Source organism: Eleutherodactylus coqui, chromosome 3 (assembly GCF_035609145.1).
Source record: "Eleutherodactylus coqui strain aEleCoq1 chromosome 3, aEleCoq1.hap1, whole genome shotgun sequence".
NCBI lineage: Eukaryota > Metazoa > Chordata > Amphibia > Anura > Eleutherodactylidae > Eleutherodactylus > Eleutherodactylus coqui.
In genome coordinates this window covers 55,984,091-56,010,678 of record NC_089839.1, presented here as the reverse complement: position 1 = coordinate 56,010,678, position 26,588 = coordinate 55,984,091, and the positions used below count along the sequence as shown (strand labels likewise).

Genomic DNA, 26,588 nt, shown 5'->3' with positions numbered 1-26,588 from the left:
TGGTTTCCTTTTAGTTGAATTTCTTTTATTTTTAAAGGGAATGAACTGCTCACATGAGGTGATTAGGATCCTTTTAAACTTTTCCCATTTGTCCTCTGTACCATCATTTTTGAGGATGTTGTCCCAATTAATGTTACCGATAGTAGTTCTAAGCTCATCAAATTTTGCTTTACTAAAGTTTAGTTTCTTTGTCGCTCCTTGATAAGGCTTCTCATTGAATGCCAGCTGGAAGTTGATTATATTGTTGTCACTGTTCCCCAAGTGTCCCTCAACCTGCACCCCCTTTATACGTTCCGGTTTGTTAGTTAGTACTAGGTCCAGAATGGCCCTCCCACTCGTTGGTTCCTGCACAAGTTGGTTCAGGTAATTGTCTTTAATTACTCTCAAGAACTTATCACCCCTGTGTGATTTGCAGGTTTCGTTTTCCCATGTTATATCTGGATAATTAAAGTCCCCCATGATAATGACTTCGTTGCGGTTTGACACCTCTTCTATCTGCCTTAATAGTAAGTTATCAGTTTCTTCTGTTGCTTTTGGTGGTCTATAGAAGACCCCTATCAGGATTTTGTTATTTTTTCCTCCCTGTATTTCTACCCACAGAGATTCCACCTGTTCTTCTCCTACCCCTATATCCTCCCGTAGCCTCGGCTTCAAGTTCGAATTGACGTACAGACATACCCCTCTCCCCCTTTCTGGTTCCTTCGGTCCCTTCTTAAGAGATTGTACCCCTGCAAATTCACCGCCAATCGCACTTATCATCAAGCCATGTTTCCATAATTCCGGCTATATCATAATTTTCATCAGTCATTCTTGCTTCAAGCTCACCCACTTTACCGATCAGACTTCTTGCATTCGTGGTCATACAATTTATATAGTCTTTTTTGTTTTTTAAATTTGTTTTGTTGCTATTCGTACTAATGGCTGATCTATCACTTCTAACTGTACTAACCCCACCCCCTGCTCGACCCCCATTCCCTTTGCTTGGACCCGGGTCGCTAGTTACACTGGTTACCCCACTATTTCTCTTTTTGCCCTCCCCCCAAGTCCCTAGTTTAAACACTCCTCCAGCCTTCTAGCCATCTTATCCCCCAGCACAGCTGCACCCTCCCCATTAAGATGCAGCCCGTCCCTACGGTAGAGCCTGTAGCCGACAGCAAAGTCAGCCCAGTTCTCCAGGAACCCAAATCCCTCCTTCTTACACCAACTCCGGAGTCACTTGTTTACCTCCCTAAGATCCTGCTGCCTTTCTAGTGTGGCTTTAGGTTCAGGTAGTATTTCCGAGAAAACTACCCTGGAGGTCTGCGCCCTGAGCTTGGACCCTAGGTCCCTGAAATCATTTTTGAGGGCCCTCCATTGACCTCTAACTTGTTCATTGGTGCCAATGTGCACCATGACCGCTGGATCCTCACCAGCCCCTCCCAGTAATCTGTCAATCCGATCCGCGATGTGTCGAACTCGAGCGCCAGGAAGACAACACACTGTTCGACGATCCCGGTCTTTATGGCAGATTGCCCTCTCTGTCTCCCTAATAATTGAGTCCCCCACCACTAGAACCTGTCTAGCCTGCCCTGCACTCCCCGTCCCCGTCTCACTGGAGCAGTCATCCCCCTGGCGTTCAGAGGGAATGTCGTGCTGCAGCGGTGCTGGCTCTGTAATGGCATCGCCCTCATCTGCCAACGTTGCAGACATGTTGGGTTGTGCCAGTTCAGGACCAGCCTCCCTGGATCTATTCCCTCTACGCCTCCTTCTATCTGACACCCAGCTGACTGCCTGCTCCCCCTGCTCTTCCGTAGCACCATCCGCCCCAACCTCTACCCCAGCGAGTGTCTGCTCAGTGAGCACCAAACTCCTTTCCATGATGTCAATGGCTCTCAGTGTTGCCAGTTGCTGATTTAGATCCAGAATTTGGACTTCTAAATGTGCGACGTGCACGCATCTTGCGCAACAGTATGCACCCTTGATCGACTGATCAAGGACCGCATACATTGCACAAGTAGCACACTGGATGGCATTGCCAGGCATGGAGCTTATCCTAATGGGGATTTACAATTTACTTGTGGAAGTAGTGAAGATAGACTTGTTCACACTCCGCTCACCCGATGCCGCAACCGCTCACACGCTGCCGCAACCGCTCACACGCTGCCGCAACCGCTCACACGCTGCCGCAACCGCTCACACGCTGCCGCAACCGCTCACACGCTGCCCCAACCGCTCACACGCTGCCCCAACCGCTCACACGCTGCCCCAACCGCTCACACGCTGCCCCAACCGCTCACACGCTGCCCCAACCGCTCACACGCTGCCGCAGCCGCTCACACGCTGCCGCAGCCGCTCACACGCTGCCGCAGCCGCTCACACGCTGCCGCCTCCGCTCACACGCTGCCGCCTCCGCTGCAACCGCTCACACGCTGCCGCAACCGCTCAAACGCTCACACGCTGCCGCAACCGCTCACACGCTGCCGCAACCGCTCAAACGCTCACACGCTGCCGCAACCGCTCACACGCTGCCGCCTCCGCACAACCGCTCACACGCTGCCGCCTCCGCTCACACGCTGCCGCCGCCGCTCACACGCTGCCGCCGCCGCTCACACGCTGCCGCCTCCGCTCACACGCTGCCGCCTCCGCTCACACGCTGCCGCCTCCGCTCACACGCTGCCGCAGCCGCTCACACGCTGCCGCAGCCGCTCACACGCTGCCGCCTCCGCTCACACGCTGCCGCCTCCGCTCACACGCTGCCGCAGCCGCTCACACGCTGCCGCAGCCGCTCACACGCTGCCGCAGCCGCTCACACGCTGCCGCAGCCGCTCACACGCTGCCGCCGCCGCTCACACGCTGCCGCCGCCGCTCACACGCTGCCGCCGCCGCTCACACGCTGCCGCCGCCGCTCACACGCTGCCGCCGCCGCTCACACGCTGCCGCCGCCGCTCACACGCTGCCGCCGCCGCTCACACGCTGCCGCCTCCGCTCACACGCTGCCGCAGCCGCTCACACGCTGCCGCAGCCGCTCACACGCTGCCGCCGCTGCTGCAGCCGCTCACACGCTGCTGCAGCCGCTCACACGCTGCTGCAGCCGCTCACACGCTGCTGCAGCCGCTCACACGCTGCTGCAAACGCTCACACGCTGCTGCAAACGCTCACACGCTGACCCACAGACACACACACACAGAAGACACAACTAGGGCACACCAGATACACAGAAGACACACACTTAGCTCACAAACACACACAGAAGATACTTATCGGCTCCTGCGGCTCCTCCGCTCCTCCTGGTGACGTCACCCGCTCTCCCGGCGGCCGCTCACTCTCACCTCCTGTCTCAGCTGCTCTGCTGCTCCGTTCCGTCCCCTCCGCTGCTGCAGGCGCTGGACTCCTGGTGGCCTCTTGGCGCTGGCTACTTCTCTGCTCCGCTCACCTTACTGCCCCCGCACCTGCTTCGGCGCCGGTATCGGCTCCTGTGCGTTCTGTTGAATGGGGCCGCTCCGGCGTGCTGGCGCAGCCCAGCTCTCCGACGCGAGCACGCCGGAGCGGCTCCATTCAACAGAACAGAAGACCGCACAGTGCAAGCGCGTCTAATGGAAGGAGAAGGCAGAGTTAGTCGGCGCCATGGAGACGGGGATGCCAGCACCGGAGGGGGTAAGTGTATAACTTCTATATGGCTCATATTTAATGCACGATGTATATTACAAAGTGCATTAATATGGCCATACAGAAGTGTATAACCCCACTTGCTGCCGCGGGGCAACCCCTTTAACTTTTCTTTATAAATCCAGCAAAATAGACGTGTATCGAAGCACAACACCCTTCCTCAGTAAATGCAGGAGGGAACACAACTGTGGCACTCCTCCTCATGTCACAGGCACACAACTAAGCCCAATTAGCTGTAACCATTGCATTCCCTCCAGTATTTACTGAGGAAGAGGCTTGTGCCTCGAAAGTTGTCTATTTTTGCTGAATTTATAAATAAAAGAAAAGTTGGGCTAATTCATCCGGTTCTTGAGCTTTCGGATATTTGTGCTGTGCACCAATTTTCCTTCTTTCCGCATTCAAGTTTATCATGCCCACTGCCTATAATATTGTGTTATTACAGATGGCAGCAGCTTCCGTAACAAGCTAGTCGCATTCATCGGTGATACTGAAACACCACATCCCTGGAAATTCCGTTCGGAATTTCACTGCAGTAAATCCGCCTGCGGCCACTAATCCCGGGAGTAGTCAGCCATGTGGAAGAGATTTTTCACAAATCTGGTCCACACTGGACGGCCAATCCGTCGTGGCAAAGCCAGCAGAAACTGGCGCTGCGACGCGGATTCCCCGGCCGCATGTCAATTTATTTTTTTTCCATAGTGGCTGCGCTGTCCTAGCCACAACTAGAAAGCGTGTGGCCAAGCCACTCCAAAACCCGCAACGAAGTGCAGTGGATTTTGAAGCAGCGATTTCCTGGCGGAAATCTCGCTTTTTTTTGCTGCGGCAAGACCGCAAGATTTCCACAGGGAATACATCCTGTGTGACCCCAGCCTTACAGTGTATAAAAAAAAATCTACAGGAGTGGTCCCGCCATTTTCTTTCTACACTCTTTTTACGCTTCACAGACCCTGTTCTCTTAACAGGACATGGGGGTTTGAGGGGGTTGGATTTCGCTGTAAGCACTTCTTGCCTGCTTTCTACCATTAGATGTTAGTACCCCGACCCATATCAGTTAAGGATCTAGCATTTTGCAAGCTGATATAGCCCAAAGACATATGCAAGTCAACAGAGGATAAAGAAATTATGGCCATTTTTTCATGTATATACGAAAAACGAAGCCAACTCCGGGTTCCGGTCCTACTGTAAGCTGAACTGCCATATCATACAGTAACCAACTGGGAAACTGAAAAACATTTCCGATATAAGACTATAATTCTAACAAACAAAAGCCATAAAGCGTAAACTGAAATGTAGTCAAATTTGCATCTTAGCAACCAGTATGCAATTATTAACTGTGACAAATTAATCATTGCCATTCCGCACTGACATACAGCTATTAAGTCTTAATTGAAGTAAACCGGTTTCAGCCAGCTGCATAATAATGTTTTTTATGTAAACTAAATTCATTTTAAAATGTCTAATTTAGACGAGAATAAGAGAGTCCAAGAAAAACACTGGAACCTTCTAGAACAACAAGTTGGGGGGGTGCAGATATTTATGATGGTTACAGTGCTGTGACCGTAACGGCTGCTTATTAGAAAGCCCCATCTATACAGGACGCATATAATCTGGATGAAACAGTGATAATTTATGGCACTTTCTCCCAGGAATTAGCAAAGTGTGAAATGTGACTGGCAACAGTAAAGCGTTAATGTGGATGGAATACATAATGCTTGCAGGAAGGAATAAACTGATGTTATGCCATAAGATAATGAAGTACACGGGAGTACAAAGCCTGATAAGTAGTCGGGAGAACATCAGAACACAGCAGCTTAGATACAACCTACAAATGAGATGCAGTTTTTACTGTTTATATCTTTACTAGAAGAAAATTCATATATAAAAAAAGCTATATTTTTGCTCCTAAAGCAGCTCCTTAAGGCGGGTGTCTGACCGTCTATTCTAAAATGTCACACTGTTTTGACACCCTTGTGTTTCTTTTTTACGTTAAAAAAAAAAAAGAAACGCTACGTCCACGTTTGCTATAGGTCAATAGTTAAATATGAAACCCTGTGGAAGTATTTCTCACTTTGGAAGCATTTTTGGCTTCATGGTGTTTTTTTTCTTTCCCGAAACTGCCGCATGCTCTGGATCTAATGTTTTTTTCTGGAGTTTTCCTATAGGTTTCTGTATTAACTGCATAGTTCACCATTTTGTTCCATTTCTTGACCTTTGCTGCTTTTTTTAAAAGTCTTGGAAAATCCATTGACTATAATAATGTTATAGAGACAAAGGTGAACTCTTCATTGGTTGCTATTGGCAATTAAACAATCACAGAACGGCCAAATAGCTGCATCCCCTCAACATGCAGGCGGCTAAACTGCCAGTAATCTGCTCCCTCATTCGGCAGTTTAGCAGCCTGTATGTTGAGGGGATTCAGCCATCTGCCCTCTTGTACCAGTAACTATCTGGCCGTTCTCTGTGATTGTTTGATTTTATCTCCCTCACTTAATTTTCACGCCTTTTCAAGCTTAACCAATTAGAAATTATAGGTGAGGCCAGCTTCGGACAGAGTTTCAAACAAATCAAGTAACACAACTTACTATCACTCAAATTAGAGGCAAGTCAGAAGTAGATGGAACTGTTCACAATGTCCAAAAGAAACTTTCCAGAAGGCCGCGGGCATGGATGAACCACACAAGAACGGAGGATGGAAAAGTATCTCCAAAGTCAGAGAAAACCTCTGCTGCAAACGGGCCGTGAGACAAGAAATTCAAATTCGCGCAACCATCATATTTTGAAGCGCTGTCATTGGAAAAGTGAAATTCCAAGAATAGTCCATGCTCTTAATTAAGATGATCTGGACTGGAGAGTGCAGTTTTGCGAGTGGTACTTGGCAAGGTGTGCAGATGATGCATAGTTCCCAAGAACCATTGTTTGGAGCGATGAGATTACATTTAAATTAAATGGCTCAGTTAACCGCCACAATTGCATCTACTGGAGACCTGAGAATCCGCATATTATGGAGGAACATCATGTTAATGTGCCAGGAGTTACAGTGTGCTGCAGTTTGTCAATGAAGGGATTAACTGGACCATTCTTGTTTGACGCTACTGTGACTTGTGCCGTTGACATGCTGCAGCAATCTGTCATGCCTCGCGTTCAAGAGGACTTTGAGGATGAAGAATTTTATTTCTAACAAGAGGAGGAACAGAATCCCTACAGCCAAGTGCTACAGCAATCCAAACCTAAATAAGCGTGCGAGATGAGTGAGCGTGCGAGGCTGACATAACTGTACTGGGTTATAAGTGTCATTAGTGACTTTGTATCTAGTTACGGTTTATCTATCTGAGTTTTTGCATTTACTACTTTCATCTAATCTATCTGTATGATCCACATTTAGAATGTGCTCCATGATTGACAATGCCGTCCAGATTACATCTTGAACCATGTATGAAGTCCTAGAACAGCTCTGTATTCTTCTGTGTGCTCGCTCTCTCTGCATATTATAATGTATATTACACAGAGCTGCTAAGCGTGCTCAGAGTTGTGTGATGCCCAATCTTTATACAGGCTGTAGGAAAAGAATTTAGTATTCCTATTATTTCTTACTTCAGTCTCATTACTTTAGTAATTTTGGGCGATTTCATACTTGGATGCCAGTTTTCTTGTACAAATTCTCCCAGACAACTGCCTAGTTTGCACCACATTTATTATGTGTTTTTAGATTTTTTTCTAACTGGGCCAACAGGGAATGAGCATCGTAAAAGGGTATGTAGCGTACATGAGACATTGTGCCCCAATAATTGTACCAAATTTTGCTATAAATTAAGCCAACTTAATATAAAATTGGTATAAAGTTAGAGTAAAAAAATCTACAGATTCAACAGTTATCATTCGGCATGAGCCACTGTTACAAACTAGCACATTTTAGGAATGTCTAGTCTAAAGGCTTGTGCACACGGGCACACATGGATTCTGCATGGGGAATCCCGCACGGAATCCGAGTGTGCCCACTGCTGTGAACCTGCCCTTTCTTCTTTTCTTCTGTACTGCAGATGGGCCACCAGAGCGCCCATATGCATGAGCCCTTACTCTACGTGGTCTATTTGACAGCATTCGTAAATATGACCCAAACATGTTTTTAGTGGCTTTTTTATTGCTCTTTTTTTGTAGCAAGAGATTGAAAAATATGAAACACTATACAAACAGGGCAATTTTTCGTCATTTATCTCCCCCCTGTCATGCATTTTGTGGGTCACTGGCTTTTTTGTCCTTTTCTTTAAATCAGAGCAGGTTTGGCATTTTTTTTGGTGTCCTTGTATATGCTTCTCTATAGGAAATAAAAAACACGCACAAAAGTAGCAGTCAAGAAAAAAAAATCATACAACAAAAGTGCTCTTAAAAATAAATGTATATGTATACATACATATATAATTTTTATACATGCACCACTTGTTCCAATTAAAAAAAAAAAGACTTTTTTTTACATGCAATTTTATTGTCTAAATATACTACCAATAGAGTTGAGCGAACATACTCTGTCGAGCTTGCTGCTCGTTCGAGTATTAGCATACTCGATGGTGCTCGTTACTCGAACGAGCATCAAATCGTGTTCGACCCGGTCCCAGTTTTTGGCTTCACCCCGCTGTGACGTGCCTTTTTTGGCCCCTCCCTGCTGCCGCGTGCGTCACTGACAAATGTTTTGTCAGGCAGGAGAGAGAGCGCGACAGCCAGCCAGCGCGCGACAGCCAGCCAGCGCGCGACAGACAGCCAGCGCGAAACAACACACAAACCAAGAAAAAAAAAAGCTCAGCACCCAGCGTCCCACATACAAAAATGCTCGAGTCTCCCATTGTAGTGAATGGGGTTCGTTACTCGAGTAGAGCTCTCGAATTTTACGAAAAGCTCGACTCGAATAACGCGGACCCGAGCATTTGGGTGCTCGCTCATCTCTAACTACCAATAATTGTGAGGGTAGCCGTAATGGAGTTGTGCCAAGATAGAAAGTTATGCCTTATACACAGGATAGGGGATAACTTTCTGATCAGTGGGCATCCATTCATTTCAGTTGTGATCTGTGGGGTCCCAGCAGTCAGCCCTCCACCAATTAGAGAGTTATCCCCTACCATGCGAATATGGGATAACATTCTACCTTGGCACAACCTCTTTGAAGGGAGCCTGTCATATCCAATAAAGAACCATAAACTAAGCTATCGTGCTTATAGGACACGTCCCAGTGAGTCTGAGAGCGCAATTGTAATACAAATCGCGCTCCCTATTCCTGAGCTGTCAGCCCTGGAATAACTCTTCATTCGATCCATGCACGCTCACTTCATGGCTACCTCTTTGATCTGCAAACTCGATATCTATTTAATAATGATGCATTTATATAAAGGAGTGTTGTGAAATCTGATTAAAACCTGGTACAAGACACTTAAAAGAAATCTCCTGACTAAAAGATACAAAATACTTTGGGAGGAAAAAAAATAATAAAAGTTTATTGTTTTCCAATCCAATACTTCAGCACTTGCCTCTAATTGCCTGCAGTTTTATCTTATTATGGTATTAACACTATGGTATCAGAAAATTGCTGGAAGCAAGCTATTTGATCAAGGTTAAAACTATAGCTTTTGAATAAACAAATACAAATGCGATCTGGAGCCCTGTGTAGTTACTGAAACGCACTTCTCTGAAATGTGATTGTGGCAAATCTCAGATGAGAATTACCAATAACGTCAAGTCCTTGAGTTGTCATTCCAGTGCAGTTGTAAAATCTACTGAGCAATTTTGTCATATTGGTTTCAGGAAACATTGGGTGGCAACTAAATATTGTAGGCATTGCAGGTAGTGGTGGGACAAGGGGCACCGTTGGTCAGACAGTTTTAATGCTAAACTTCAAAGGTGGTGGGGCACATTCTGTAGCTACTGCCTTGGGCACCAAAAACTTTGTTTTTTTGACACTTTATTTCCTGTAAATATATTTTGAAATCAAATATGTCCAATCCTTCATTCCCCCGACATTTCCTGTTAGAGAAGATTCGGCATTCCCCAATGCATATTTAGTATTTCAGCCGCACTTCAATAGCGGTGAGCGATTCCAGTGACCTGATTGGTTGTTGGGTACACACCTCGCTTTGGAGATGCGCACAAGTGCTACTTCACGAGACCAGTGGGGGTTTAGGGTTTAGGATTAGGGTTCGGTTAGGGGCTTAGGGTTAGGTTTAGGGTTGGGCTTAGTTGCCGACCCTCCTACGGCCTTGCTGCTGCTTATTTAACGGCCCGGCCACTCGTGCACATCTCCAAAGGGGTGTGTGTTCCCAATAACCAATCAAGTCGCTGGAATCGCTCACCGCTACTGAAGTGCGGCTGAAATACCAAATATGCTTCCCCAATACATATAAGGCTATGTTCACATCTATATGTTCACATCTGTTAGGGGATTCCGTTTCTCTGCTCTGTTATGGGAGCAGAAAAATGGAATCCCCTTGCTGAATGGATCAGTTTCATGAGGGAACAATGCTGAACTAATCCCAATGACTATAATAGGTTCTGTTTGGTTTTCGTTTGGTCATCTGGCATTTTACCGGAAGAAAAAGTCCTGCATTTCATACTGGATCTCAAAGAGGCCTCAAATGGAGGCTCTTAATACAGAGGTGAACATTGAATAAGATATTTTGACAGTCCTATTGAAATCAGCAGGTTTGGACAACCAACGCTGATGTGCATGGTCACCTTTAGTCTCAAAAGAAGCATACAAAACAGTATAGGCCTTGCCCTTTTTTGAAACCTATGATACATGGCTGTAAAGATTAAGAAAGATGAAAACGCCAAGATATGATATGGCATATATGATAAACTTTTTTCAAGCCCTTGTCAGTTAAAGAGAATGCTTTAACAATAAGTGATACTAATATTTTCATTTTTTATTTTTAAGTTTAGCATCCCTATTAGAACTTATATTTACTAGTGATTAAGGATGTAAATATGTTTTAAAGGGAATTCTTCACCAGAAAATTACCTATTGTGAAAATCACTGCTTTTGTTTAATTTTCCAAGTCATTCATTACATTGAATATTAATCCTGAAATCTTGCAGTTTGCACTGCGCCTCACAATTGCCTAAAAACACTTTTTAATAGTTATATCATCATGAGAGGAAGGAATACAATGAAAGGTATTGCGCAATTCCATTCATATTATTATATATAGTGCAGTGTACAGAATGCCCTGCAGAGGGTGATACACAGGCATTCTGGAACTGGAGGAGAGAAAACACCTGTGGGTGTGGCAGGAAGTTAGATAAAATGATAATTTCCTGCCACACTCAGGGTGAAGTGACAGCTTAGCAGAGCTGGAAGAGCTGCAAGCTGGATGTCCAGTGTAGACCAGTGGAGGCCTCTAGTTTGACAGGGAGGACAACCCTAAACTCTGGTGAGGGTTTGAATAACGGACTGTGATATGCTGTTCATGTTTTCTGCGACGTGGAATAAAACTGCCAGGCACCAGATCGAGTACAGAGCAGTGCCATCCCCTTCCTAATCTATTGACAGTTCTCTCTTCATACACACCGCATGTGTACATATTTTTTAACGCCGCATATAAATATTTGGGCAGGAACTTGTGCAGCTTTATTTCTATGTCTACCCCAAATGAATGTGCTTGATTTACAACTTGTACATGTCAGCTACTTTTACCGACAAAAGCCTTACGGTGTGTTTAGACGGAACGTATCCTTCACAAAGTCATTCGAACGAACGAAAGCGAATGATTATAATTATTTAGTTTAAATGTGCGCCAATGACTTTCATACGTTATCAAAATCAGCACCGGCTCGTTCACGTGTTTGGCAGCTTTTATACTGATCGTTCAGGGTTTCGCACAGGAATGTGAAACGCTGAACAATAAGTTAATGAGACCGACAATTCTCAACAAGAATCGAGCAGTCTAAACAGGCTGCCTAAGTGAGCTGGTGATGATATCGCCTAAGTGAGTTGGTGATGATATCGCCTGAGCGAGCTAGTGATGATATCACCAGTTTGTTCACCCGGGCAAACAAGAATTGTTAGATTCTCCTCCTGTCTAAAAGGGCCATTATGTATGCAGTCTGATGGCCATGAGTAGCTGTTTGGTTGGGTTTTCTGAGTTCGGAACCTATGATAATGGTCATAAGACCCTTTTCCTTCTATAGTTCTGTATATCCTGTGTCAATCTCAGACTTCAACACTTTGTAAAACTTTTAATGTCATATATTTCTCATTTTTGAGACGTCAATGACTTTGGATAGCTAAATAAGCATAGTGCAGTAGGTGGCTAGCCAAAACTCATTTTCTGTTTCTGCTGTAGTTTTTTTTTTATCCATTGGTTATTGCTACATTAAGTTTACTGCTCCATGAGAAGTACTGTTTAGGTTTTTTCATAACCTTTATTTATAGGCTTAATGAATCAACATTACTTGTGCTGAAAACCTAGCCCACACTTCTGAAAAGCTTCTTCCAAACACACAGTAATGAAAATCCATCAAAGGTCAGTGGTTACTCTCACTGGCTGGCTGGCTGGCTACACTTCAAGCCATCAAAATTAATAGCCGATCCCGCAACGCCATAAAAGCAACTGTCACTAAGAAATATGATTGTAAACAAATAAGAATTTATCCTTGAATCTTTGATTTACTGGGGCTTTAGAAGAGCTGGCTTGTTTAGATGCACTGAGATTATCAAGAATAATGTCAGTGAACTATCTGTAGACCAGTGCTTAGATGTGTCATAAGATACGTTTTATACCTCCGTTTACTACACTTTAAAACTTGCTGTTATTTCAAAGAGTCCCGGAGGTATATGAGAAACATTCGTAAAGATGGAAAATGATACTTTATACTAGGTCATAATAAAGTTGACATAGGAGGCAGGGAAGCTGCTTTATGACAGCTAAGTGTTTCAGGGATAACAATACTCATGGATATTAGAAACACATTTTTGGTTTGCCTTCAGCCATGCCTTGATAAAATTGAGCTATATTAAAATACTCAAAAGTTCACAAACATCTTAATCTCTGCTTGCAAGGCAAGCCTGAGGATTAAAGCAATCAATGGAAGATAATCAACTACTGTATACCGCACATAAATGTGACAGCAAGAGTCAAACATTAATATATGGATGTATAAACAGAGAACTTAATGTACTCCGGCATAAGCTAGGAGCTCCAAAGAGCCCGGGAAGAATGACAAAATGATATACTCATGTAGCAAAGATGGGTTTCTTAGGTGCCTTTTTACAGATGCCGCCTTCCCCCTATATGTGGCTACTGCCGTATCTGTAAATTTCTATTGGAATCCATTCAGAATCCACCTGAAGAGAAACTCGCGGTTATTCTGCCGCTGATCTGCGTGTGGATTTAGCCGTGTCAATGGGCAAAATTCACACGTGGAATTTCCATCAGGTTTCCACGTGACGGGTCTCTTTTTCCCATGACAGTAGTAATATGTCTCTTCTTCACTCAGATCCGCATGAATGCATTGGAAATTCCACGCGCAGAATTTGCTCGTTGGGTAAATCCAGATGTGGATCCGCTTCAAAGTCTGTAGCAGAAATATACAACATAGTTGCAGGTTTCTGCAGTTTTAGAGGCGCGAATCTGCATGTACATATCTGCGCCAGATTACACCGTGTAAATATAACAGTTCAGTTACACTGCATTTACTAAAAGTCATTTAAAAGGGTTGTTTGGTTATTAGAGGCTGCAGCATCACGTTCCCGAACTCCTGGTATCATAAGGCAAAGGATGATGCCAGGAGAACGAGCAGTTACCTGACTTCTGATGACATCATCTATCACACCAGATGCCAGGACAACAGTGGGGCTGTAGTGCTGGATCATGGCAGTAGGGAACATGTAAGTGCACTTACTTTTCTTATTTTAGTTCACTGGGAGCTAACTGGGTTATTCAGTTTCAGGGCTCTTGGACACTTGAGTTTTTCTTACGCATTTTTTTTCACGTGATATCGCTGCGTCTTTTAACGCAAATGCCAATGGGACCTTGTAATGTTAAAAACGCATCGCACAAAAATTGCAAAGCACAAACTTGCAATTTTTGTGTGATGCGTTTTTAACATTAGAAAGTCCCATTGACATTTGCGTTAATATCACATGAAAAAAACACGCAAAAAAACGCAAGTGTGCAAGAGCCCTCAGCCGGCATAAAAATCAGTGCAGTTAAACACTGATCATTCAGTGCTTCACATGGGAATGTGGTCAGAAACGCTATCTTTTCTCCTTAGGGAGAACATCTAGATGGTGAGTGAGGAAACTCACCAGGCCATCCATGCTCCTCTGGGTATTATGCAAATAAAGGATATGGAATAATTCCTCCACAGCGCCACCTATTGGAAGGCAGCATTTCTTCAAGCCAAAGTTAGACTCTTTATACAAGCCAATCTGGCAGCCCCATTAAAAAAAATGGAGTGGCAGAGTGCAGACAGCCACTAAATTCATTCGGAGATCTTGTAACAATGACTGCGAATTAAAAGCAAAGCCAGACTCCATGCACAGACAGCTGTTTCAGGGTTTTTGCCCTTCGTCAGTGTGCAGTAGGAGTCTGGCTTTGCTAGTGAGAGGCCTGGTATGGGGGTCAAAATGCTATCTTTTCTCCTGAGGGATTGCCTTAAGAATAAGGTTTCGCCTTAAAGATAAGCATACTTATGAGATGGATTTACACTTATTTTCCAAAACTATATGGAAATTTAAAATTGATTAATAATTCCCCAAAACACAAGCTATAATTTTGGGAAACACTCCTGGCAAAACTGAGATACTGATGTGTCACATGACCATTTTATGGGCGTATTTCTAGCCCCCATATTACATATGTCCCAGCCCAACACCTGGTCTACCGACCCGAACTCACAGTACCATAGGGATCTATGATGCTATGAGTTCAGGACACTAGACCCATGGTTGGGCCAGGACACTCATCTGTAGTATGGACACTAAAATGTGCCTGTAATACCGCTGTGTGAACACAGCCTTATACTCAGTACAGTCCCTGAGAGGTGCAAACCTTTTCTATTGTTGTTGATTCCTGAGTCACAATCCCCTCAGACTCTTCATTAGAGTTAAAGGGGTAGTGCCAAGAAATACATTTATTCTCTATCCATAGGACAATAATTTATCGTGGTGGGCCAACAGAAAATCCCTGCATGAATGGAGTGGAGGCTGCACATGCGCATCACTACTAAATTCATTTCAATGGGAGAGCCTGCAAATGCAGAGAGCTTATACTCCATAATTCCTGGCAAATCCATTAAAATGAATAGAGCCACATAACACACGAGTGTTCTCTGCTCCATTCATGTGGGCACCGTCGGAACTTCTGTTCTCAAGGCTGGTGGGAGTCCTAGAGGTCAAACCACCAATGATTAGAAATTGATCCCTTATCTTCTTTAACATATAGGGGGAGATTTACTAGTTTTGTCTAACAGATAGTGTAAACTTAGGGTCCTTTTACAGCTCTTTTACCTATTGGTCGTTCCACCGACAATTATCTTGTTTTTACATTGGAACGATCATCGCTAGTAAATGGAGGCAGAGCAGGCCAGGAATTGTTCTTGCCCGCCGACCTCCATTCTTAACAAATAGGTAGCTAGCTGTTCATAAGTGACAGACTGCCTGTTTAGATGGGCCGATCAGTTGTTCAGTTTTCTGCATGCAGAAACTGAACAACGAACAATAGGCAAACAAATTCTTGTTAGTCGTTCAGTCGGAGCATGCATTTATACTGAATCATCGTTGGGAATCTAAACGATTTATCGGCCCATATAAAAGGGCCCTTAGATTAGACACTTTAAATTTAGTGCATCTTTAGACACATTTGCTTAAATTTACACCACCAAATAACTAGTTTAGTTTGCACCAAATTTTTGGTGCACAATGTAGCACTTAAGCAACACCCTTTCCTGTGAAGCCATATCCCATTCTGATAAGCCACACCCCTTAATGACACCAGGCTCACCAAGCATTTAAGACGAAGTCACTCAGTTTGTTTAATTATCCCATTCTAATGTGAACCATGGAAAACTTGGCTCATTTGACATTATACTCCACTCCGGGGTTATGGGTCTAACTTCTATACAGGAAGCTCCAATCATGAAAGGGCTAGGATCTCTAATAAAGGGGCCATTACAGTATAATATTAGGGTACATGCTGTAGCAAAAGAGGCAATTTTTTTTTTTTAACAAACTGGAAACCTGGTGATAATTTACTATTATATATACAGAATACAGTAAACTCAAAAGTGACTAATTTGTGAAAAGATTGAGAAATTGAAAAAAATGACAACATAAAAAAGGTTAATTATGTGTTTGAGGAGAATAAAAAAATACTTCAATTTCCAGCAAATGTACTGCCACTGAATAATTGAGTTTCCAAGATGAGAAGTCACGTAGATGTTTTCTTTCTCTTTTTTTAAATACAGAATTCTATTGAATTTAGAAATTTGTTTTAATTAGAAGGCATTAAAGTTACCAATAAATGTTACTCTACACAGCAAGACTCCACGATAGCAATTTAGACACGTAGGGCACCGTATGTCTATCATTATATCCAATGGATACCTCTTTATCTAACAAGCATATTATTATCTGACTGTATAATAGTAATTATGATTGTCAAAATAATAGTTACAGCTCAAAACCAACAGCAATTACTCGGCAGGAAATTTAAAGTTCTAAAGAAATCACATTAAAAAAAAACACCAAAAGTTTTATAGGGCAATTCAACATTGAATTGCTCTTTTGTGTATGTCCACATGTACATCACCAACAGCGGTGAGGCTCCCTACAGCATCATTAGTGTGTAAGAGAAAAATACAATTTTCCAAGAAGTATAATTCATTTCATATCTATATACCTATTTATCTCAAACAAATCTACTATTCCATCATCCATTTCATATAGTTCCATCCATTTTATATCTATAACTTTTTGTAATTGGTGAATTTTTCCATTAAGCAGCAGGGGGAATATAGATATAATGTGGAATGTTGATAAATATGGCTTCTCAATACAGCTTATTATGGCCATTTGGAGTTAGGCTGTCAATGAGGTGAGGAACATAGCTCGAAACGCTGGTGAATGTTCCACGTTATTCCTGAAAAGAAGGGCGTAAGAAAGGGGAGCAAAAGCTACAATAGCAGATAAGACGAAGGTTTGATCTTCATCATGAGAAAAAAAAAATGAGATGTTGGGTTGATATTGGCAACTGTTTCTTCTGTAGAAGTCTTCAAAAAAGACAAAAAACAAAAAAAAGATACAACACAACCAAAAAGAATCCAATGACCAAAGGGACTGCTGTCCTTGGTGGAAACTTAGAGACATGTGGGAGATTTATAAAGCCTTCTGAATGTAAAAAGGTCACAAAATTTGGCACATGCCCAGCCTTGGCAAAACGTTTGCGGCTTTTTGAAAAGTATGCCATACCACACTACTTTCCTAAATGGGTTGTTGGGAGGGGGCATGGCCTGGTCTAACCCTTTTATGAATAATGCCAGAAACTCGCATAAATTATATGAGAAAGCTACTCCAGCTCCTGTAAGAGCACGCAACAGCCGAGATGCACCTAATATATGAAGAGGTGTGTACCTCTTCATATATTAGGCACTTTGTGGGCTAATGGAGAAAAAAAAAATAAGAGCAGCATATAAAACAATAGTCTTAATAAATCTTCCCTAAAAGTGCTAAGCACTTACGCCAGTCTGAGGCATATGGAACCTAACAGAAAAAAAATTGTTGCATGTTCCATTGGACTCCGTAGGTATACAGGTATTCTCCTCTAAGGCCTCCCTCACACAGGGCGTTTGCAGAAACGCAGCGTTTTTCAACGCTGCATTACTGCAGATTCCGCCCCGTTTCAGCAGTGCTGGCATACTTTATGCCAGCCGTTTTGGCTGCGTTTTCAGCTCGGCTGAAAACGCAGCCAAGAATGCTGAAAAGAGAAAAAAAAGTAATACTCACCTAGCCGCTGCAGTCCAGGTCGCGGCCGCTGGTCTCTGCCGCTGATCCGGGCTTCCTCGGCACTCCCAAGTCTATTGCCGGAGGCCAGGTTTGAGATCCCCACCTCCGGCAATAGAGTGCTGTGATTGGTTGTCGGTGCTTGCTCGATGCCCAATCACAGCCCTTCATTGACTGTCTCAGCCAATCAGAGCTTGCCGGCGCTGATTGGCTGAGACAGTCAATGAAGGGCTGTGATTGGGCATCAACCGTGCCGATAACCAATCACAGCACTCTATTGCCGGAGGCGGGGTTCTCAAACCTGGCCTAGGGCAATAGACTTGTGAATGCAGGGGAAGCCCGGATCAGCGGCAGAGACCAGCGGCCGCGACCCGGACTGCAGCGGCTAGGTGAGTATTAACTTTCTTTTTTTCTCTCTACCTAGCTGGGGCAGATTTTCGGGGTAGGGCTTCTATTGCAAGCCCTCACCCCGAAAATCGGCGAGCGGTTAACGCTGCCAAAAACGCGGCACCAAGTGTTGCCGTGTTTTCAGCAGTGCTAAAAACGCTGCCCATTCATTTCAATGGGCGACGCAGGGCTGAAAACGCCCCAAAATAGAACTTGCATCGCTGTCAAAGCGCAGCGTTGGAAGGCGCTGCGTTTTCAGCCCTGTGTGAGCAGCCCCATTGAAATGAATGGGAGTGCTGTACAGCCTTTAGCGCTGGGCTGAAAAGGCAGCGCTAAACGCTGTATAAAACGCCCTGTGTGAGGGAGGCCTAAAGGCACTGCTTTTATGCTGTATGACAGTCCAATAGAGGTTGTATAGCACAGCAATACATAGAGGCTGTATAGCTCCGAACTAAAGTAACTGTGTGGGCTCATGTCAGTGTGCATAATTATTAATGGGAAGGCAGTTTTTATAAAAAGTGACTTGTGTATCTCACTATTACTTTCAGCATTGCTTTCTCCTTATACAGAGAAATATGATTACAGAGTAGACTAGTAAAGGATAAAAACTGTTGAACTGTAGGGATGGCAATTGTCTAGTGACCAATACCATCCTAGCTCCAGCCCTTCCTCGACATTTCCACCTCTACAGGACATGGGAGGAGATCACTGTCTTTTCCTGTTTGGTCACCACCAACCTTGATTTGGCACTAGACACGTTATTTCATGTGTTCACGTAGTAATATAGTATGCTAGGCTGAAAAAAGACAAATGTCCATCAAGTTTAGCCTGTTTCTACCCTTCCCCCTTGTTCAACCAGAGGAAGGCAAAAAAAAAAAAACAGTGGGCAGAAGCCAATTTACCCTCATTCATGGGGAAAAAAATTGCTTCCCGACTCCATAATGGCAGTCGAAGTAATCCCTGGATCAACCTTTGAGATCACCAATCCTTCTAGTTATTTAATGTCTATATCCTGTAATGTTGTACTGCTCTAAAAAGACGCCTAGCCCCCTTTTAAACTCCTCTTTATAGTTGGACATTGTAATGGCAGCCTGAATAAAACCACTAATTGTTTAAATTTCTGACTACATAAAAAACAATGCGGTATAACAAACAGGTTTATAGAAAGTGACAAAATGTCATTATTTAAGTAAGAGTACAGGGCCGCTTAACCCTTTCCAATCCACTGTCTGATGTCTTCCTACACTCTGATTGAAGCTTGTACAGCTCCAATGTCAGAAGATGTCCGACAGGGTATTCTTACCATCTATTGCCAATCACATCGCTGTCGGGGCCTCTCTGGCGCGCACACACACACTGGCTTTAGCCAGCGGATGTCATCGTTGTACAACAGGAAAAAGAGAAAGCCTTTTAGGAAACCCTGAATTCAAAATTGGATTGGAAAGGGTTAAGTCAGATATAAAACGAACCAAAATCTACTAATAAGACTGGCCTCCTCTTAGGAAAAACAGAAATGAGCCTTTTAGGAGAGACGAGCATTTCTCAGTAATGCCTAGCATTGCTGTGTTTTGACACTTGAATCTGTTAGCCGAGCAACTCAATGATTAGATAAGAAAATAGGCAAAAAACAGACCTAAATATTGCTTGCGGCTCAGCAGGCGTATTCCTCTCCCAAATTTTTGATACTTTAATCTACAGGAATCTAACAGAACTGCCGAAAACGGTTTTACATTTCATTCTTGGAAGTATCACCTTTTTCTAAGCTTAAAAAGGATAAGAAATGTGAAACAGGCTGTGTGGCTTTCAAACACTTACTATTCATTGACGCCTTTTGAACTCATCTGGTTTAAATGTAGGGAATTAGCAAAGAAGCTCAGGGTAGAAACCGTGCAGATTAGATCGTAAAAATACTAAATAATTAGACCATGGGTACTCATCGAGAAGCGGGAGAACTTGTGGGGAGATCACATTTATACTGTTTTGACAGTGACAACATTTGTTCGGTGACAGCAGCCACTAGATGAAGGGAGAAGTGACAGTAGCTTACACACTTCAAAAAGTTCCTTCTGTCAGCTGTATTTTCCTTAATTGTAGCCTGTAACTAAGCCAACATAATCCTATCAATTTGGATGCGCTACTGTCACACCATGACCCGTGTGGTATGTCTGAATGGTACCTGAATATAGGAAGCTTATTAACAAGGCAAACTGTTCTAGTTAACTCATAACACAAGTTGCATTTCTGGATCCGATATATGTAAATTCTTAAAGGGCCACTTCAGTGGATCTCTAATTCATTATGTAGCTTGCCCCCCATTATATAGGTTGGGTAGTGTTACCTTCTTTAGTTATTTCTCTCTATCTGAAACTCCTGGAGTCCTTCTCCTCAATATGATCTCAATTCTACCCAGCTCAGATTTACTTGGGGTTGTGTGTTCAGAGTCTAGTCAGTTTGTCAGCCTTACCACAGAAACTGCCTAAAGGGGAACACAGACCTTTCTATCACAGTAACTGATGATGATTAGAGGCTCCTGTCACACAGGTATAATAAAGAAGATCACAGCTCATCCTCCCGATCGTACACTTAGGTGAACATAGAATACAGATGGTATTGGCAGTGTTGCAGTGATGGTACAGGCTATAGCTGATCATGTAATGCTGTTAAGATGCATCATGGGATTGCTGTAAAAGTGAAAGTAACATCAAGATGGTGACTGATAAGCATCAGAAGAAAGGTACTACATGAAAGGTACTGCAGTATACAGATCGGACCTTTAGAGTATGACAGGTAATCAGGTGAGCGGAGCAGAGATGGAAAATTGTGTTTTGGCTGGAGTGGCTCTTTAAAGAGCATTTCTATTTAGAGAAAAAATAATTATTAGTAAATTTAAATCCTTATGTTGTCAAGCTTTACCCATTAAAAACATGATTCAGCCATTTATGAGAAAGTTGGGTGGTAATAAAAATGGCTGCCAACTTTTAATGCAAATAATTTTTAGATTGTTTTGTTATGCAACTATGAGTGCAAGGAATGAATCACCCTATTCCTTGGGAGATTGGCCTTTTTGTAGCCTGGGACCGGGTGAGAACCTCTATGGGAGGAGAAATCACAGAATTTTTAGGAGTGTGTTTTGAAAGTCATACGATTGGAAAATGTTTTATTTTTGGACTGTAAGGAAAAGAGATCTTGCTAAAAAGTTCTTGTATCATAGTCTAGAGTCAAAGATGCCCGGCAGCACTCAGACAGAGGGAATAGAGAGGCCAGCATAGCTAGTGGAAGAATAAGAGGCCTAACTGCACCAGAGTGGCCTAATTTGACTACCGTAATCATTTCTATAACCTTCTCTTGCTGCTAGACTAGACCAACTGTTGCTCTACTACCTGCACCTGTCCAAATTCGAATAGCTCTACACCCGCTGACACACAGATCAGGGGCCAACACAGGTATTGCCTACAGACATTTATTTATTCAGCCTGGAGAAGTATGGAAACAGAGAGAAAACGGGGTGTTCATTCAAAGGGTGGGTCCTGGGGAGGCACAAGGTCTGTCAACCTCCAAAGGCAGAGGCTCCAAACAATGAATGGTGTAAGGCAGAGATCCCCAACCTTTCATACCTAAGCAAGCCATATTCAACTTTGAGCGATGGGTGGGGAACAAATGTTACCATAATAAATTTAGAGAAATATAAAATGATGAAAATTCAATTTGCAGGTTAACATTTCAGTCTGAAATGTGACAGAATGGTATTATGCTCCCAAATTGGCACTGTCCTGATTATAGGATAGGTCAGTAACATTGTTAAGGTGAATGTTATTGCCGCCTTAGATATGGTCATAAGTCTTATGATGAGCTACATAGCAGGGATTGGAAGCCATTGGTTGTGGACCACAGGTGTAAGGCAAGAAACTGTACTCTGTGGACAGTAGACAAGGGTCAAGCAAAGGGACGTGAAGGTAAGAGACTGATGTGACAATGCGCAAGGATAACTAGAAAGAATAGTGAACTAGAGTGCAATAGCGGCAGTCAACTGTGTGGTAGTGTGTATCTTTTCAGAGCCGTTTCCCTATACAAGAGCCACCTCAAGTGCTCTTTTTATTATATATTTTTTTAAACTACTATAAGATTTATATGACTAGGAAAGATCTTATTTTCCCTTATTTTTGTTGTTGCAATCTGAGGTGTCTCCTATATTCAGGTGAGGTTTAAAAGAGTCCAAAATATGATAATTCCTTTGGTTGTGAAGATAAAGAAGAAAAGAGACCAAAAGTGGACTCAAAAGATTAGACATTGCATATCAAGAAAGGAATTAGTCTGCTCACATATAGTGAAATATCCAGTCTCCTAAACATACACAAAATTTAATCAGAAAGGTTTCATAAAATATACTGTACCTCAGGATACTTTAACTTGAATGTTTTATGCATCTCTCTAAAACGGCTATACCTTCTGAAAACTGTCCAAGTTTCTTCCAAGACGGTTATCTGCAGGAGAGAAAAGTAAAAATAGTACAATCCTCCCATGTCAATAACTTAATCTGGTACTGGTGTATCTGGTCTCCACCGGAAGTACGGGTGGAGACATGGGTTGGCCGGCACAATGACAGGAAACACCTATGTAACGCCCCCCTGTAGCTCTGTGTAGGGTTAGGGTTAGTGTAACAGTTAAGGATAGGTCTAGGGTTAGTGTTATTGTGCTGCTCGCCGCTACAGCAAGGATACAGCAGGAGCAGCCGCAACATTACTGGCATAGCGGCGTTTACGATCTGGACGCCAGTTTACAGCTGTCAGGGGGCCGGGAGACACATAGTAGCCCCGGAGCAGCAGAAGCAGGAACGGCGGAGGTTGACAGCGGGCCAGTCACAAGCATATATGCCAGCGGTGAAGGCTGCCCGCCGTGGAGACTTACACCGGAACGTACAGTGCCGAAGCAGGGAGGTGAACAGGCACAGCACCTGCTTATGTGACAGGTTAGGGGAGGCTGACAGCGCCGCAGTCATTGAAGGGCTTAAGAAAGGCTGGTGGGAGGCGAGAAATCCGAGTGACTGGGAGAGTGACAGGAGTGCGGAGGGGACAGCTGGGACAGAAGTCCAAGCGGCTGGCAGAGTGACAGGAGCGCGGAGGGGTGGGTACAGGTCTTACCTTGCTTATGGGGAGGAATGTCAGTTAGCTAATTGGCAGCAGTGGGTGATTCATTTTACTCCACCAGGACAAACCCTTGTCTCCACCCATAGCTCTGGTGGAGACAAGATAGACCAGTACCACTGAATCTTTTAAAAAGGTAGGCACGCCACAATTTTGTTTAAAAAAAAAAAAGGGTTGTTGGAGCTACTTTTATCGATGCAATAGCTTGAAAGTCACATTAGCTTGAAAGCTTGTTGAAACAAACAACAAGGCGAACAAAAACACAGTAATCATAAATTATTACAGATTTTGTGTAAAGAAAAAAGGCAAGTAAAATTGTTGTGCTTTATAGTAAAATAAACAGAAAAAGAACTTTAGTGAGTTGTACAGGAAAGAACAGAGCAGTCCCTGTACACAGGCGGTGTACTATAACAGCTCACCTACACTGAAGTCAATGTTATGGATGATCGGTGTATGCACATGTACTACTACTTAAAAGAAAGAGTAGTAGGGGGGGTTCATATCTGCGCGGGGTTCCGCTTTTCTGCTCTGCTGAGGGAACAGGAAAGGGGAATCCCTGTGGTTCCAATTTAGAACGGAACCGAGCAGCGCTGAACGGATAAATTGATTATAATGGGATCCATTTGCTTTCCGCTCAGCTGCCCCGCTTTTACCTGGAAGAAAAAGCGCTGCATGCAATGCTTTTTTCCCCCCAGTATTTTGTGCCGGATCTGCAGCGGAGGTTTCAAAAGCAGATGTAAATCCACCCTAAGTGAATGAATAATATATGATTTGACACAATATTTCCATTTACCTTTATTTCAAACTCATAGTGTTCATCTTTCCCTTGTCCACAAAGTACATAGCGAGGTATTGTAACTTTCAATGGATCGGTTAGATCATCAGGATTTATGCCTAAGGAGCGGGATACCAGCCGCTGCAGGGAGATAAAGACGAAATTCATTAGAGGGTTTGCAATGCATGTACACACACACAAGGCTGCAAAAGACCCCAAAATACTGTATGAGATACAGAACATTCTTTACTGGAGGCCGCACTTACAAATGGCAATGGAGCAATTGTACCTGATGATGTCCATCTGTCTCTGCAATATTAGGCGATATCTAGTAGATTAGAGAGTTATGTCACACACATAAAAGAATCCTGAAATCAAAGTAAACATTGGAGCATCTTCTCTCGGTTTACTATTGTATACCAATGCCATTTGGCACATTTGGGAGAGTGCTGGCGCCCTCCAGAGTGCAGGTCCATGGAGTGGGACGGAGTTGGTTAACTATAATTTTATATGTGTTGGAAGGGGACACCGGCTGTGGTGTGAGATGGCAGGTTTCTACTGGTACCACTGAAATACTAAGAGTTTTTTCCTAATACCTATTCTGGACTACATGCCTTGATCCAAGCACAAATATGAAAGCATATAGGCCAGAATATATGCTTATTGTTAGTTTGTTTGTTGTTAATTGTGATTGTATTCTGTTTTAAAGGGGACTGCTCAGTTACTAGACCAGAAGCTGAACAAGCAATTATGGGTCAAAGTCAAAAACACATTACTGTAAGACTTCTCAACCCACCATCCACCCAGTGGAGACTTTAAACAAATATTCATGCAGTCTTGTATCAGAAGTAAGGTTGGGACATTGACACAAAAATATTGATAGTATCTACTATCGCTGAACAAACTACCGATTATTGTAAAATATCGGTGGAAAACTATTGATATTTCGATATATTGACTTTTCTAAATGCTGTATACAAATAAAAAAGGTCTAGAGTTAATAAAGCAACACAATCAACAAAAAAAAATAGTTTTTTTAAAACTTTAACTGTTGAATTTGTTATTAATAGTTAGAAGTTAATAATAAATTCATCATGAAAATATATTAAAGTTACAAATGAAAATAAAAAATTACAGATGAAACATATAATTAAAATTACGTATGTGAAAAGAAGTTTTTTTTTTATCATTGGCCCCAATCATTGTCATCTAATGAGCCAACAAACACACTGAAACAAGGTCCTGCCAGCTACAAGGAAGCTAGGAGATTGCCGCTGGACCTGACGGGATGTGAGCATAATCTGTGTGTTTGTGGGGCAGCGTGTCCTGCATTTTTTCAAGTTGCCGCTAAGGGACCAACGGTCTCCATGGCAACTTGTAAACAATGCAGGGCCTGGTAACGCGAACGCAGTGCCCCGAACGGGATTGCAATTGCGTTAGATGGGTCCCCTATCTGTTCTATGGGTACTGCGTTCGCGTTAGACGCTGAACGCACGACATGTTGCGTCTCCTTTTCTGGACACGACCTTTGTGCGTTCAGCGCAGCCCTCCATCTGCATGTGGAAATGCTTTCATTTAGAAAGCACTGCCCACAGCCATCCCGTTAGACGCAAGCGTTCAGAGCCTGCATCTAACGCCATGAACACTTGTGGAAAAGGGGCCGAAGACCCCACTGCAGCAAACCTTATTGGTGACAGAGTCGCCTCACACTTTCCAAAAGTTTCTAGAACTTGTTTATAAGTTTATTAGTGCCTGGAGCAAAACTACATCCTGCACAACACAAAGGACAGGGCAGGATCTAAAGAAAGACCACAAGACATGTTCCATCTTTACAAAAATCGATATTATATCGCCTTAAACTATCGATGTTACCGATATATCAGACATAACAATATCAATGAAAATTATCGCCAAAGCATTAGCGATATATCGATATTTTGATATATTGGATTTCGATGTCCCAACCTTAATCAGAAGGCAAAAAAAGTCAAATCCCATGGGCTAAATTGGCTTCTACCTCGGTTTTTTTGCCTTCCTCTGGATCAACAGGGGAAGAGGGGGGGGGGGGGTGTTGAAACAGGCAGAACTAGATGGACATTGTCTTCATTCGGCCTAACATCCTATGTTACCATCATGCATTAATCCGTATTGTCACCTAATGTGTGAGTTGCAATATAAAGAACAGATCTTCAAAGTGTACTTGTCTACATATCACAAACTGCAAAATCATAGGCAAACCAAGTCAAGGATAAGAGCATTTCCAGCTTTTTCTTGTCCAGTATTACTACACACAGTTAATGCATGTACAGAGAGGTTGCTGTGAGTTGTTTCTTGCTGGTTCTATCTGGGGACGTTTTATAGATATTACAAGCATTTAGAAGATTAGTTTTTCTGCTGAGTTAAAACCAAGCGCCGAGCCAGAAGCAAAGAGGGAATTCAGTCTGTGTCCTCAGTGCTGGCAATGATTAAGTCACTGTGTATTTATCACATTCTGCATCAGAATATGCCAGAAGAGAAGAAATCAAAGAAAATTAAAGAGCAACGTTCTCAATTATTAACAGGATGATTATTTTGTAACAAGTTTATACCTGGAACTTAATCTCCGGTTACTCTTTATAGATTGTACCCTTAGAGGAGTTTAATGTTTATCTACCATGCA

At 43.3% G+C, this 26,588-nt stretch overlaps 1 protein-coding gene across 2 annotated transcripts in view; it reads right to left on the bottom strand.

The window, feature by feature from the left end:
- KIF16B (kinesin family member 16B) overlaps nucleotides 1-26,588 on the bottom strand; it is a 342,084-nt gene that overhangs the window by 51,377 nt on the left and 264,119 nt on the right. For both annotated transcript variants that reach the window (XM_066595622.1, XM_066595623.1), the window contains exons 24-25: nucleotides 23,948-24,070; nucleotides 22,405-22,494 (exon numbers count right to left, since the gene is read on the bottom strand). In XM_066595622.1, coding sequence (XP_066451719.1) covers nucleotides 22,405-22,494; nucleotides 23,948-24,070 — 213 coding nt within the window. The remainder of the gene's footprint in view (nucleotides 1-22,404; nucleotides 22,495-23,947; nucleotides 24,071-26,588) is intronic.